Here is a 16,176-nt window from a genome sequence, read left to right as displayed (position 1 = left end):
TACGCATTTTGGATTTGGGGGATGTGTACTTTCCAAAAAGATATGACTTTCTGAGGTTAGCATACTTTTTTTGCAGCTGTTTTAATGACAGAAATTATAGAGTATATGGGGTCTTAATTTTGGGGCCCCTGGGAGCCACATACTTAGGTAAAACTATACATATTTGGCACCATACCCCTGGCCTTCAAATTTAGGGTGATAATCTCGGTAACTAATGTTTTGTGGAAGATCAGAATGTAAACTGGAAGCTTTGATGTAATTTTTTTTAAAATGTCAAGAAATTTTATAAAAACTGGTAACTTTAGTAAAGTGTTGTGGTTGGGTAGTTTGGAATAGAAAGATATTTATATATTTACTTATTTTGTATTTCTCAGAATGACCCACTGTTAGAGTTTTAGGCCTGAAATCAGAAGTATTCAGGTTTCCAGAGAAGTGTTTTGGAAATGTGGTAGTGGAGTACTGGCAGTTTTTGACTGATAAAAATCAGTTAGAAGCCTTTGGCTTATTACAGAAGTGGAATTATATCAAAATTCTAGCATAATTTGAAAGCTTAGGCTGTTCTGAAAAAAAAAAAACAATATATTGTTTTCCTGGGTAAACCTTAAGTTCCCCCAGGAAATGTCCCTAAATTAAAAGAGTACTAAATGTTCAAAAACAGTCGGGCAATAGAAACCCAGCACATATACATACATACACAAACAAAACAATATATTTATTAGTTGTTTAATTTTTATATAATACAATTATAATTATATAATTGAGAAATCATCAAAGTCCATTAACAGAATCAGCCATCACAACATCATCTGGCAGGGCATTCCACAACCTCACTGTTCTCACTGTAAAGAACTACATACATTGCTTTAAATAAAAGTTATTTTCCTCTATTCTAAAAGGGTGGCCTCTGGTGCGATGATCCATTTTATGGAAAAAAATATCTTCCGCTGTCTATAATGTCCTCTTATGTACAGTACTTCTAAAGATTAACCATGTACCCTCAAAAGCATCTTTTTTTCCAGAAAGAACAAACCCAAATGTTATAGTCTACCCTAAAATGTCTTTAAAGGGGAACTATCACGAAAATGAAAATTTAATATAAGCTTCAGCATACTGAAATAAGAACTGTCCGAAACCATAGCTTATCTCATCAAAGAATACTTTGACCTTAATAAAGGGTTCATTCAGTCCATAGCCTTAACCTGGTGACCATAAGGCAACTATAAGAGGCTACATTACTCTCACTCATTGCAGAAAAAGCCTTTGATAGACTAGATTGGGGATATACAGTATGAACCCTTTATATTTAGTTGTAGAACCAGTGTTTCTGAGAACTGTTGCACATCTGTGTTGCACGGAGTCAACCAACTTCTGGCCCCTGTTACATTCCTCAGTTCTTTTGTATTTTTTGGCTTTGCCTCAGAAACAGCATTTTGATGTCGCCCCACAAGTTTTTTTTTTACTGGATTAAGGTCCGGGAATTGGGCTGGCCACTCCATAACGTAAATTTTGTTGCTTGTTTACTGGTATGTTTGGGGTCGTTGTATTATTGAAACACCAAGGGCATTTCTTCTTCAGCATAAGGCAACATGACCTCTTCAAGTATTTTGATGTATTGAAACTAATCTATGATCCCTGGTATGTTATAAATAGACCAACACCATAGTATGAGAAACATCCCCACCATGCTTCACTGTCTTCACAGTGTACTGTGGTTTAATTCAGTGTTTGGGGTCATCTGGTTTGCAGTCCCTAGACCCAAAAAAAACAATCTTGCTTTAATCACTTCAAACTGTTGCGCCATTTTTCTATAGGCCAGTCAGATAGCTTTAGGACAGATTGCAGATAGCTTTGCTTCACATGGGTGTCTTCTATTTGTAACAGTACTCAAAGGTAACTTCAGACATTCTCTCCCGGAGCTGATCATTGGCTGAGTCTTTTGCCATTTTGGCTATTCTTCTATCCATTCGAATGGTAGTTTTCCTTTTGTTCCCAAACGTCTTGTTCTTTGGTTGCCATTTAAAAACATTTTTGAGAACATTTTAGCTGAGCATTTCTTTATGTGTTTTCCCCTCCCCTGTTCTTCTGAACAATGTCTGGAACAACTTATTTTACTCAGATTTTCAGTGAGATAGAAATGAGCTATAACCAGCATTCACAACATTTGCTACCTGACACCTGTTATTTTTCAGAATGAATGACCTCGCTAATTGAACGCCACACTGATGTTTTATAGATATATAAATATATATTGTCCTCGTGCTGTTTGCAAATAAATAAAGGGTTTGCAAATGATCCCATTCTCTTTTAATTCAATTTTACACAGTACTGCAGCATGTTTGGAAATAGGTTTTACCACACACAAACAAAACATTACTACAATTACACTGTAAAATGCAAATATTTCCACAAGTTTAACTAGCTCTTTAAATTAATTTTGCTCTCTTCTCCTGCACATTCAATAGCTATTAAGCAAAAAGACTTTCTTATCTTAATACCTGTTCCCTTGCCACAAACCATGCCTTACTTGCTAGTTGATTGAGTTTCACAGGCATATTTCTATCAACAGCAATTAATTGTTTTTGTGACTGTAACATTGTGAATTATCACCCTCAAATCTGACCTGCTAAAATAATAAGCTCTGGTGCACATCACAGCTGTCATTTTGCGTCTTTTGTGGGCCACCCACTACCCCTCCCCCCATGGGAATCCCCTATAAATTAAGCTACTGTGATGTTACACTCTAAGTAAGAGTTTGGATTCAGCTGAGCATGGATCAGCTGCAATTTCTCAACTTCACAATTCTGCACATACAAAAAATTACAAGAATTATAATGCAGTTTAGAAGCCTCAGTTTTAAGAGACATTTATTAAAATTCAGATTAGTTTTTAAAAAAAAAAAGGTTTTTTTTAACTTGAATTTAAAATGTATGAATCAAAAAATCTTAAAAATTTAAAAATATTGCAAGCAAGAAAAAAATTGTATACCCTCAGCCCAAGGACTCGTTCATAAAAGAAACAAATTGCATACCCTGAGCCAAAGGATTAAATTGCCATTGCAAAAGTAATAAAATTATTCAAGGACAAATTCCATGTAAATTGATTTTCTTTCTAAAACACAGTCATGCATAAATCTTCATTGCATCAACCATTAAAGGCTCTTAAAAGAGAAAATTTGGTTTCTAGTTGTGGATCTTTTCTGCCTTCCACCGCAAAGTAAAACATAAAGAAACTCAGCCTGTGCTTTTTAAAAAGTTTGTACTCCCTCTGCTGCAGGGAAGCCCCCAAAGGTGGAAACAAATTTGAAATAAATTGATTAGTTCTATAAGCATTCAATACTTCCTTGCATTGCAATACAAACTCATTAAATAAAAAGAACAGGCTGTGTTAATTTTTGTGGTCCTCTGTAAGAGCCCTTATAGGCAAAAGAAGAAATATGATTAAGGTCCCTGCTAAATCTTATGTGTAACACTGCAATAACTAAATCTCTCCAAATCTTAATAGGACAATTTTCTGATCATCTGTGATATTCATATATTCACGAAAAATAAATAGAAGGTGGACTGCAAAACCAATATATTAAAAAAAAACTGAACACTGACCGGCCAGAAAACACAGTGACTAAATTATGAATAAATAATTCTAAAATAATTCCACAATCCAGGTGGGCAATCACTTTTCCTGTGGAGAAAATTCAAATGCCTGTTCCTTGGTGATGGCATATGCTTATAATTTAATTAAAAAAAAAAAAAAAGAAGATGGTTGCGAGTTGTAGTCCAACAAGATAGAGGTGTTATTTCCCAGAAGTTAAAGCTGGAATTTTTGAAGCAGTGGAGGATGGTTGTGAGTTGTAGTTCAACAAGACAGAAAAGTTATTTCCCAGAAGTTGAAGCAGTGGAGTGTGCAGAGTATTTAATTAGATATAACAAACAGGCCGGCCGGTAGATGGCTGAATTTAGAGAGCAGATTACAAAGGGGTATATTGGGGCACCCCCCCACTCCCTCCTCATTGCCAGCTGCACAGCCCCCCAAAAAGATGTTCACCAGATAATAAATTGTATTTTTAATATATTGGTTTTGCAGTCCACCTTCTATTTATTATTCGTAATTGGTTTTTATCCCCAATAGGACCTTCAATAGGGGATTGAAGGTGTGCAGTCTCTACCAATATGATACCCTTCCCCCACCTGTCACAGGAATTTCTCTGTAATATTCATATATTCAGCCAGCTGGGCTGAAACCCACCGACGAGTTGAAAAAGTTGTGGATGGATAAAACCAATGTCCTTACAGTCGCCCGCTATAAGTTGAAGGATCTTGGATATCAAATATCATTTAATCTCACACTAAATGGTCTTCAGGCCCTGTAGTTTAGTACCTAGGGGTGTACATATTTTACACATGTAACAGGAAATTATAGCATTCCATAGTCAGTGTTGTTCAAAAAGAAGTCTACAGTTTTGTTAAAGTGAATCCTACCGGAGTTCTAATTATTCTATTATATATGTATATATGTATATTTGTGTATGCACACAGAGACTATTGAAAGTATTCAGTACTATTCATGTTCATAGAACAGTACACTGAACAAAATATATTCTCTTTTATGTCAAAGTGAAAACAGATTTCCACAGTGATTTAAATTAGTTTTAAAATTTAATTTTAATTTTTATTTAAAATAAAAAAACGCTAAATAAGAAGTTCTATAAATATACAAACCCATATATAACACACCTAAATCACCATTGGAGCAGCCAATTGTTTTATAAAGTCACATAATTAAAGAAATTGTTCTGTATAAAAAATAAAAACTGGGTAAAAACTGTGCAGAATAAATAATCCTTTCAATAGTTACTTAACTAAAAATGTAATCTATAAAGGCTGGAGTGGCGAATATCTAGCAAAATAATCAGAACACTACTTCCTGCTTTGCAGCTCTCTTGGATTCCACTGATTGGTTACCAGGCGGTAAACAATCAGTGACTTGAGGGGGGGGGTCAAATGGGTCATAACTGAGCAGCATGCTAAGGATCAATTGCTAACTCACTGTGTCCCATGTGACCTCCCTTCAAGTCTAGCTCTAACACTTAAGCTTAAGGCTTTAGTTCCTCCCATTTTTATGCAATCTTTTTGTTCATCCCACTGTATTAAAGCTGAAAGTCTGCAGTTCAACTGCATCTGAGTTGTTTCATTTAAAATTCATTGTGGTAATGTACAGAACCAAAATTAGAAAAAAGCTGTCTCTGTCCAAATATTTATGGTCCTAACTTTATGTTATTGTGTGTTTATTCATTGTAATTCATTTGAATCAATATGCAGAGATCAGATTTCATTTTGCTATGAGACTACTCTTTAAAGGAGAAGGAAACCCCCTGGGCGCAAAACCCCTCCCCCTCCCCTGTGTTGCCCCGCCCTCCATCCTCCCCCCTGGCCTACTTTTCCCCCTGGGCAAATGCCCCTAACTTGTTACTCACCCCTCTGCGCAGGTCCTGTCCACGGAGTTCACAGTCGCCATCTTCTCCCACGCGCGTCTTCTTCCTGCTTTGACCGGCGTCTTCTGGCACATGCGCAGCAGGAACATTTTCCGGGACGGCTCTACTGTGCATGCGCCGAATGTCACAAAGTTTTCCGATTTCGTGACATTCGGCGCATGCGCAGTAGAGCCGTACCGGTAAATGTTCCTGCTGCGCATGTGCCAGAAGACGCCGGTCAAAGCAGAAGACGCGCGTGGGAGAAGATGGTGACTGTGAACAGGAGGGAGGAGGGAGGGGGGGGCAACACAGGAGAGGGGGAGGGGTTTTGCGCCCAGGGGGTTTCCTTCTTCTTTAACAAAGAAACAAATTTCAATGTGATTCCATGTTCTAGGACTTGAGTGGGTGTATAAAATAGGGATGCACCGAATCCAATATTTTGGATTCGGCCGAACCCCCGAATCCTTCGCAAAAGATTCGGGCGAATACTGAACCAAATCTGAATCCTAATTTGCATAAGCAAATTAGGGGTGGGAAGGGGAAAACATTTTTTACTTCCTTGTTTTGTGACAAAAAGTCTTGCAATTTCCCTCCCCACCCCTAATTTGCATATGCAAATTAGGATTCGGTTCGGCAGGGCAGAAGGATTCGGCCGAATCCGAATCCTACTGAAAAAGGCAGAATCCTGCCCGAATCCCGAACCAAATCCTGGATTCGGTGCATCCCTAGTATAAAATATATGCACATGTGTATTTGTGTTTGTGTATGTGTCATCTTTCAAAGTACAAAAGACTGAATCCAATGAACAATGAAATATGTTACTGTGTTGACCAGCAGAACACATGGAAACAATCATGCAGTTTTAACAAATCCTAAAGTACATACAAGTAGAAGAATTCCTTGTGATCATGCATTCATTTCAGTGTTTTTCATGCAGCATGCATCCTTTGCCTACAGCAGGCATAGGTATGGTAACATGCAGCAAATTTAACCAAATGTACTACCTATATCAGAGTCGCTCTGCAGGGGACAAGTTCATGGTGGAGACATTTCACATGATCCTCTCAACAGCAAAGAAAGGAAGACAGAGAGGTGAGAGGTAGCAAATGATGCTTAAAATCAGTCATAAGCCTCCGATAATGTCCAAATCACGGGCACCTTTTTTTTTTTTTTTTTAAAGTAGGCAGTGAACTAATAACAATTACGGGATCCATTATCCATAAACTCAGTTATACAGAAAGCTCCAAAATATAGAAAGGCTATCTCCCATAGACTCTATTATCATCAAATAATCCAATTTTTTCTGTAATAATAAAACAGTCCAAACGAATATATTATTTCTTATTGAAAGCAAAATCAGCGTACTGGGTTTATTTAAAGAGATATTTTTAATTTATCTCCTGAACCATCAAGTATATATTTTTTTACTAGTAATATTGATGTGCAGGCAGCCATTTCGGGTCATTTTGCAGATCCGGTGCTTTCAGAAAGAGTCAGCACTTAATGATGGAACTGCTTTCAGGCAGGCTACTGTTCCTCCTACTCAATATAACTCGAAGAGTCACAGTGGGACATGGATTTTTACTATTGAGTGCTGTTCTTGGATCTACCAGGGGGCTGTTATCTGTTTACCTTCACATTGTTCTGTTGTCAGGCTGCTGGGGGGGAGGTGGATGATATCACTCTAACTTGCAGTGCAGCAGTAAAAAGCGCTTTGTCAGATTTGAAAATTAAATATAAAAAAATCTGTTTGCGCTTGGAAAACAGATTTCGGTGTAGAATTCTGCTGTAGCAGCACTATTAACTGTAAATGTATTTTTCTGTGACAGAATCCCTTTATGTTTATTTGATTTTCTAGTGGACTTAAAGGGATACAGTCATGGGAAAAAAAAGCTTTTCAAAACACATCAGTTAATAATGTTGCTCCAGCAGATTTCTGCACTGAAATCTATTTCTCAAGAGAGAAATCTCTCTATATTGTAGAGTGAATTATTTGCAGTGTAAACAGTGTAATTTAGAAATAAAAACTACATCATAAAAATCATGACAGCATCCCTTTAAGGTATAGAGATCCAAATTACAGAAAGATAGGGCCTGTTATCTAGAATGCTCTGGACCTGGGGTTTTCCGGATAACAGATCTTTCCGTAATTTTCATCTTCATACCTTAAGTCTACTAGAAAATCATGTAAACTTTAAATAAACCAAATAGGCTTGTTTGGCTTCCAATAAGGATTAATTATAGCTTAGTTTTGGGTCAAGTACAAGGTTATGTTTTATTATTACAGAGAAAAAGGAAATTGTTCAGTGTAAAAATAAAAACTGGGTAAAATAAAAAAATGTTTCTAATATAGTTAGTTAGCCAAAAATGTAATGTATAAAGGCTGGAGTGATTTGATGTATAACATATCAGTCTGAACACTACTTCCTGCTTTTCAGCTCTCTTTTACACTAACTGGTTACCCTGGCTACCAGGCAGTAACCAATCAGAGACTGGAGGGGGGGCACATGGGTCATATCTTTTCGCTTTTGAATCTGAGCTGAATGCTGAGGATCAATTACAAACTCACTGAACAGAAATGTACCATGTGGCCCCCCCTTCAAGTCGCTGACTAACTCAGAGTTATAGAGCTGAAAAGCAGGAATGTGGATTCTGGCTGTTTTATTAGACATCTGTTCACTCCAGCCTTTATATATTACATATCTGGCTAACTAACTATATTAGAAACATTTTTTTATCTTGCAAAGCCTATCTATTTACCCAGTTTTTATTTTCACACTGAACTATTCCTTTAAAATCTGGATTATTTAATTATAATAGAGTCTATGGGAGACAGCCTTTCCGTAATTCAGAACTTTCTGGTTAGAAGGTTTCCGGATAACGGATCCCATACCTGTACTTTAATGTCATCATTGATGTGAAATTAAAATATTTAAAGGGGCCACACCCATTTACTCATTGCCCAATGTAGGTCTATTTCTGATATTCCTGGGTGCACTTCTTGCCTTTGTTTCTTGGCCCTTGTCTGTTCTGGACTACTCCTGCATTGCTGCCTGAACTGACCTTTGCCTGTATTTGACTACTTTTCCTGATTTGGTGCAGCATTTACGGATTGGTTTGACCACGGCCTTGACCATGCATTTGCCTCCCAATTCTGCATTGCATTCTGCAATTCTGGGTCTGAATGACCCAGCCTGTCGCTTGACTACACTTCCTGTTTCCCATTCTTCCTATCATGTTACGGTTCCCTTCCCTGCTCAGAACGCTTGCCCGGGTTCTCACACTCTTAAGACATGGCGGCATCTGAGTAGTGGAGGGCTCATCCCGAAGTGAAAGTGAAAGCGTGAGTTGGGACCTGAATCTTGGTATCTCTTCTGGTTTTGGGACACCTTGCGTTACAGTAGGACAATGAACGTTTTTTGTCAAAACTGCAAACATTTTGTCAAAAGGCTATTTATTCTGATAGCATTATTCAGACTGTACACAGATTGAATGATAGTAAATCTAAACATTGGGCTCAAGCTTATAGGCAAGCAAATGATTCTATTAGAAGAATAGGGTTTTCTTGTAGCCCTCATTTTTGATTTTACTGACCTTAAAGGTGTGCTTACGGCTGATGTTATCTGAAGGCTGCACGGGGGCAATACGGAAACTTAGAAGAGGGATGCTTCCCAAGATGACTTCCTCTTTCTCATCTGAACAAGGGCAAAGCAATATATGAATTTTAATACTGCATGCATTAGTTAAAGATTTGTTTGACATAACCTTAATGAAAAACAGAGGTAGACTAGAGTAAATGGCTGCAATAAATAGAATACATTTAAGGAGCAGATAAATGTATCAATGAAACAGAGAATTTAATACATTAAACAGTATCATAACATGTCAAAACGGAATCCCAAGGTGGAGTGCTACTCCAGTTTATAACACCGGTCTGGTGTCAGGTGCAGACAGGTATAGGGCCCCAAGCCCAAAAATTTTATGCAAACAAAACAAAAAAAAACTGTGGCACAACACATTGTGAGCTAAATAAACACAGATCGCTGATTCAATTGCAGCATTTGTGCCAGTTTTTTTTTTTTTTTGTTTATTTTTTGTTTTGTTAACATGTCAAAGCTGAACATTTTCAAGTAGCCCAAGTCATATAAAGGACAGTATAAGGCAAGAAGAGCTATAATAAAAACAAAGTAAACAATTAACACAAGTGAACACAATTATGTCAAAGAAATGTAAACATTAGGCTGAGGGCACAATAGCGTATGCTTCTCTGCTCTCAGCCTGCTTATTTTTTGCAGGCTGAGAGATACCGATCAGCATTGTGCCCCATCTTCATTAATCTGAATCACTTCTGCTTGTATGTGCTTACATGCAGCATAGGTCAGCCCGAATAAGCAAAAGCAGAATTTTTCTGGCAATCCTACGCTCCACTGCGTGCGTGTGTGCATGCAAGTGGAAGCAATTCAAATCAATGAATATGGGGCATGAAACAGAGCCTGCAAAAATTACCCAGGCTGAGAGTAGTGAAGACTATTCTAGTGTGTCCGCAGCCTTACCCTTTCACCACGTGGCAAAACTTTAACCCTTTAAATGCCAACAAATGCTTTCATTTGCACTCCGTGCAAAACATTTTTGTGCTCTCTCAGTTTAGGGCATTTATTTCGGGTGACTTGTAGTTTACCTAGGAAACCTATACCTGAGCTTTCTAAATCTGTGTATTTTCACTTCTAAATGTGAGGTCACTTCAGCTACTGAAAACTGAAAAAACAAAAACATTACATTAAGATCCCAAAACCTTATATTTCTGAAATGTACCCATTCAGGCAAACCCAAAATGGGTAAACAATTCTTTCTACACCACACTTTACCAAAATTGGCGTTTTTTATGATATACCTGAAAAACATCTCAAAGCTTCCACTAGCTAGCTGAATTAAGTGACAGTCAGGTGTGAGCTCTGCGCAATCTCGTAGGTAATTAGCAGCACCAAATGTAATTATGGACCCACTTGTCCACAGAATAAAACAAAGATATTTTCAGGGTTCAGTGCGTTGACAACTGAAAAGTAAATTCCCAAATTCCTAAATAAAAGATACGATATATAGTGTAATAAGCTTCTTTCAGGGGTATTTTGTAAAAAAACAGATCTAACCACAAAGCGGTCTCTTGGCTGTGTGCTTATTGCGGAAATCAGTGCCGCATGTAGTGAAAAAGCCAGTGTTCTGTAAACACTTTGGCCTCCTCCTTAGTCATGGCGGCAACACACACAGATGACATTGATTTCCACGATAAGACACAGCCAAGAGATCACTTTGTGAGTAGATACAGTTTTTACATAATACCCCTGGAACTTAGGAACTTGGGAATTTACATATATCAGTTGTCAGCGCACTGAAACCTGAAAATATTCCACTAGCTAGCACCTTATCTCCCACATAGCATTAGGTACCAAGAAAAAAAAATACGCAGGAGAAGTCAATGTTCGGATGCATCTGAAAGCTGCCCTGGGGATAAAATAAAAGGTGCAAACTTATTGAAATCCAGCTTTCTACTAGCTCAAACAGGCGAGACACTGCTGCTGATATGACAGGCAAGTCAAAGAAAAAATCTACACAAAGTACCATTAAGTAGTTATAATATGGAGACCGAATTGCTAGAACTCATGGCGTAATTCAGTGAAGCATCTCCTCAAGTCCTGCATCTCTCTCTCGACATACAATCCACCCCAACTAAATGAAGCAACTCTACTTGCTTGATTTAAAACTTTACTATAATCTACTTCTACCATCACCAAGCAGATCACCCAGTAGATCAAAGAATTGGGCAACTGGACTGATCAAGTTGAACTGAAACTGTATGAAGTGATCAAAAAGGTCAATGAACAGGACTCACTAATGTTTACTCATATGACTCAACAGCTATTTATTGCCACTTAACAGATGTGTAGCAAGACAAGAATATAGCTTCTACTCTCACCAGAACAAAACTTAGTCTAGAATCAATTATTTACTTTGCTCTCAACAACTTGTCTCAAATATAACAAAAACTAGCTTGCCATACTGCTCGCGGTCTAACCATTCCATGTTTAGAATGGCTTTAACTGGGATTTACATTCAGACCTCTCAGACATTACGGAGGTTTAGGGACAGATATATTAAGGGTCAAATAGTGAGTTCGAATTTTCATATTTTTTCTTGGTGTCAAAAATCACACATTAAAATTCCGAATATAAATTTGAATGTAAGATTTATCACACCACGACCATGGAAACAGTTCTATTCGAATATTCACCACCTAAAACCTGCAGAGTTTATTTACAAGTCAATGGAAGAGGTCTGTTAAACAATTGAATATGTTAATTGCTATCCTGATATTCAGGTTTTTTTGGAGGGAAAACTTATTTCGAATTCGACTGAATTCGGTATTCTTCGTGGCTTCTTCCTTCCCTTACTTAATTTCCATTACTTTCGTAACTCCACTTAAAAAGCAAACACTTAAGAGCAGCTAACCACTAAAGCAAGCTCCACTGGAGCCCAGGGGTTCTATTTATACCATATTTTCAGGTGCACTAATTAGACCCACCCACCTCAAACTGAGGGGAAACTAACTGCAAAGTAAAGCAGGTTGTGGCAAACTTGCTATAAGGACAATAGCACACCAAGCTTTGCTATTTTGTACCCAAAACAGAAAAAAAAAACCTATAAAACATTAAACCACAGTACTTAAATATACAAACCTTATTAAATATACAAACCTTACTTTAAAAAATAACTTTAAAATAACAGTTATTAACAAATACTTATCCTTTTCTGCTGATTTGTTTGCTTTTGCCTGTCAGTAGCCTATTAGTAAGGTTATAGACCTCCTTAGATTTTAGTCATATTTTTCTCTTTTAGGGAAAAGCTTTGCAAGCAGCACAGAAAGTATTGTGGTGCATTTAGGAGGGGCACTTTTGGCTTCTGAACCCTGGGAGTGCTTTAAATTTTTATTGCTGTATTAGGGTCTCTGTTGAGTATGATAGCAAAGATCTGAAGCAAACTGTTCTAATTTCCTCCCTTTGGATCGCTTCTGCCACTCCCCTTACTCTAACATTATTTCTATTCTTGCTATTCTTTGGAGCTCTTGAATAATAGTATCATGTTGCTGTATATGCTTATCTATATTTTTTTTTTTATCAGAGGAACACTTAGTGAGGTTGTGTTCAATATCATCTGTATGTGCAGCTAGGGAAATTGTCTCTTAAAATCCTGGATTTACTCCTAAATAGTAGTCATTACTTCATGTAGAATATAGTAGGTATATCAGGCTCCATGTCCACATCACTTTCTATGTCGGTTTGCTCTCTACTCAATTCGGCTTCTTCCTCTCTCTCCCCTCTCACCCTGACGCCATCTTGGATTCCATGCGGTCGTTTTCATAAGGAAAAGCGTCACTCTCACTTAAAGCTTTTTTTAGCTTTCTGCCTGGTGTCTTCTTCTCTGGTTTGTTTTTATGCATTTTCCCCCATCTCTCTGTGTATAATAAGGCTGGATCCAAGCTGAGTGGACAGAGCTCTCTCAGACTAAGGAGCCATGAAGCTCCAAGGCAAGCCATGCCACGAAACTCTGGACTTTTAATAAAAATCTGGGGCTGCGGGCTCAGCTGTCAAAATCAGGACTGTCCCCAGAAAACTGGATAGTTGGGAGGTATGTTTTTTAACACAATCACTCTTCAATTCAGGATAGAGATCTCTCTCTCTCTCTCTCTCTCTCTCTCTCTCTCTCTCTCTCTCTCTCTCTCTCTCTCTCTCTCTCTCTCTCTCTCTCTCTCTCTCTCTCTCTCTCTCTCTCTCTCTCTCTCTCTCTCTCTCTCTCTCTCTCTCTCTCTCTCTCTCTCTCTCTCTCTCTCTCTCTCTCTCTCTCTCTCTCTCTCTCTATAGATATCTATATCTATATATATATATATACACACACACACACACATACATATATATATATATATATATATATATATATATACACATATACATATATATACATATACACATATACATATATATACATATATATATATACACACATATATATATATATTCCAGGAAATGCCAGCACTCACGAAAAAATAAATAAATTTGCCTGGGTGCGCGATCAAAGATAAGTCATACAAACCAAAAAAGGATCAGCACTCACAGGGCTTAAAAATAAAATAAAAATTTTTTATTAAAGAGCTATGGACTGACGTTTCGGCTCTTCCAGAGCCTTTCTCAAAGTAGCCAAACAAACAGTGAAGGAAGCTTAAATACATGTACTGGCGGGAAAACACAGCAATGACTACGTACATACATCGTCATAAACTAAGCGACTCAAACTGTTGCAGTCTTACACTCAAGAAATAGTTAAAACTTACCCATAGATACATAAAGTAATAGATTTCTACATGTATCCTAATAACCGGTAGGGATAAAAACAAACCAAATTGTAACTTTCTAATCACTGGTTGTAAGTAATATTGTATCATTCTCGTAAAGATCACTTTATGTTGCTAAACTCTGTGACCTATGTTACAAAATGTTAAAAGATGAGAAAGAAGATCTAATAAATGGCTCATGGGTATTCATCTCAAGGTCCTAGATCTCTCTATTATTGCCCCACTGCGCTATGCTTATACACATCCCCTATGCACGTCAATACTGCCAAACAATATCTTTTCTTTACTAATATGTAGTTATTTTTATTATTATTGTTGTTCTTCAGCTTTATAACTCGTACTCCACTATAGATAATCAGTTTCAATATTTAAATAGTATTAGACCACTAAAAGCCTGCATATAGAAGACAACCTCATGTTCTAATCGCTCATTTCCCATGTGCAATAATTGGCCGTTATGCATATTCCTTAATTACCCCATATGTGGGGTATCGGATTAATGTACAGACACCAGATAATGGCATATGAAATGACTACTAATTACTCCATACTTTTATTAAGGGGTTACATCGATGTTTTCACTTTATATATTTAGAATTTTTAATTATTTTTGTTTGTTTTATATTCTATACAGGTTCTCTACTTGATGACACTATAATAATTAACTATATTTTCTTGATGACCTGGGTGCTAGTATTTATGCAATGTGTGATGTATTTTAAATGTATTTTTAGATATTAATTCACATTTATTCTCCAACAACACAGTGGTGTTATATCGATTTAAATAGATCGGGTTGATTTTTTTATATGGTTACACATAAATGTAGTTATGGATTATACACATATGGGGTAATTAAGGAATATGCATAACGGCCAATTATTGCACATGGGAAATGAGCGATTAGAACATGAGGTTGTCTTCTATATGCAGGCTTTTAGTGGTCTAATACTATTTAAATATTGAAACTGATTAACTGATAGTGGAGTACGAGTTATAAAGCTGAAGAACAACAATAATAATAAAAATAACTACATATTAGTAAAGAAAAGATATTGTTTGGCAGTATTGACGTGCATAGGGAATGTGGATAAGCATAGCGCAGTGGGGCAAAAATATAGTGAATAAAGTACCCCCTCTTGTAAAATATAAGGATATTATAAGTTACCGAGGAGTTTCATGACCATATAAAAACACGAGGCCGAAGGCCGAGTGTTTTTATACAGGTCATGGAACTCCGAGGTAACTTCTAATATCCTCATATTTTACAACTGGGGGTACTTTATTTATTATAATACACAAATTTTAGTAAGTCATGTGACAGAAATGACATCACTACTCACCGTTTATAACTGATGACATCACTACTCACCGTTTATAAGGATATAATTTACAGGATATTCATGGCTTTTGTGTATTATAGAGAGATCTAGGACCTTGAGATGAATACCCATGAGCCATTTATTAGATCTTCTTTCTCATCTTTTAACATTTTGTAACATAGGTCACAGAGTTTAGCAACATAAAGTGATCTGTACGAGAATGATACAATATTACTTACAACCAGTGATTAGAAAGTTACATTTTGGTTTGTTTTTATCCCTACCGGTTATTAGGATACATGTAGAAATCTATTACTTTATGTATCTATGGGTAAGTTTTAACTATTTCTGGAGTGTAAGACTGCAACAGTTTGAGTCGCTTCGTTTATGACGATGTATGTACGTAGTCATTGCTGTGTTTTCCCGCCAGTACATGTATTTAAGCTTCCTTCACTGTTTGTTTGGCTACTTTGAGAAAGGCTCTGGAAGAGCCGAAACGTCAGTCCATAGCTCTTTAATAAAAAAAATTTATTTTATTTTTAAGCCCTGTGAGTGCTGATCCTTTTTTGGTTTGTATCTCACATATATATATATATATATATATATATATATATATATATATATATATATATATATATATATATATATATATATATATTCCAATGAATGGACCCGCACTCATTCATATTCAGTGAAATAAATGTGTCTTTATTCACAGAGTCATTTCCAATGTTTCGGTCCTCTCTGGGACCTTTTTCGAGGATATATATACACACACACACATATATATATATATATATATATATATACACACACATACATACATATATATACACATAATTGACTTGAGAATGCTGCAGAAGACTGGGGGTGCCCTTGAGGATGAACACAGACACTGAGAGTGACTTTGATGGCATTTGGGGTTAACAGGGACTTATTACTGACTAATACACAGGGAGTGATTTTGGTATTAGAGGACTTGCTGA

General features: G+C 36.8%; 1 protein-coding gene across 16 annotated transcripts in view; it reads right to left on the bottom strand.

Annotated features, from left to right (window-relative positions):
- plekha6.S (pleckstrin homology domain containing A6 S homeolog) overlaps positions 1–16,176 on the bottom strand; it is a 128,403-nt gene that overhangs the window by 86,547 nt on the left and 25,680 nt on the right. For 15 of the 16 annotated variants that reach the window (XM_041583828.1, XM_041583829.1, XM_041583835.1 and 12 more), the window contains one exon: positions 9,062–9,162. In XM_041583828.1, the coding sequence (XP_041439762.1) occupies positions 9,062–9,162 (101 nt within the window). Of the gene's footprint in view, positions 1–6,471; positions 6,488–9,061; positions 9,163–16,176 lie in introns of those variants that run through there. The other variant, XM_041583836.1, reaches the window with a different exon arrangement.

Source organism: Xenopus laevis, chromosome 2S (assembly GCF_017654675.1).
Source record: "Xenopus laevis strain J_2021 chromosome 2S, Xenopus_laevis_v10.1, whole genome shotgun sequence".
Classification (NCBI taxonomy): Eukaryota; Metazoa; Chordata; class Amphibia; order Anura; family Pipidae; genus Xenopus; species Xenopus laevis.
Note: the sequence above shows the minus strand (reverse complement) of the source record. Positions and strands in the feature narration are given on the sequence as shown.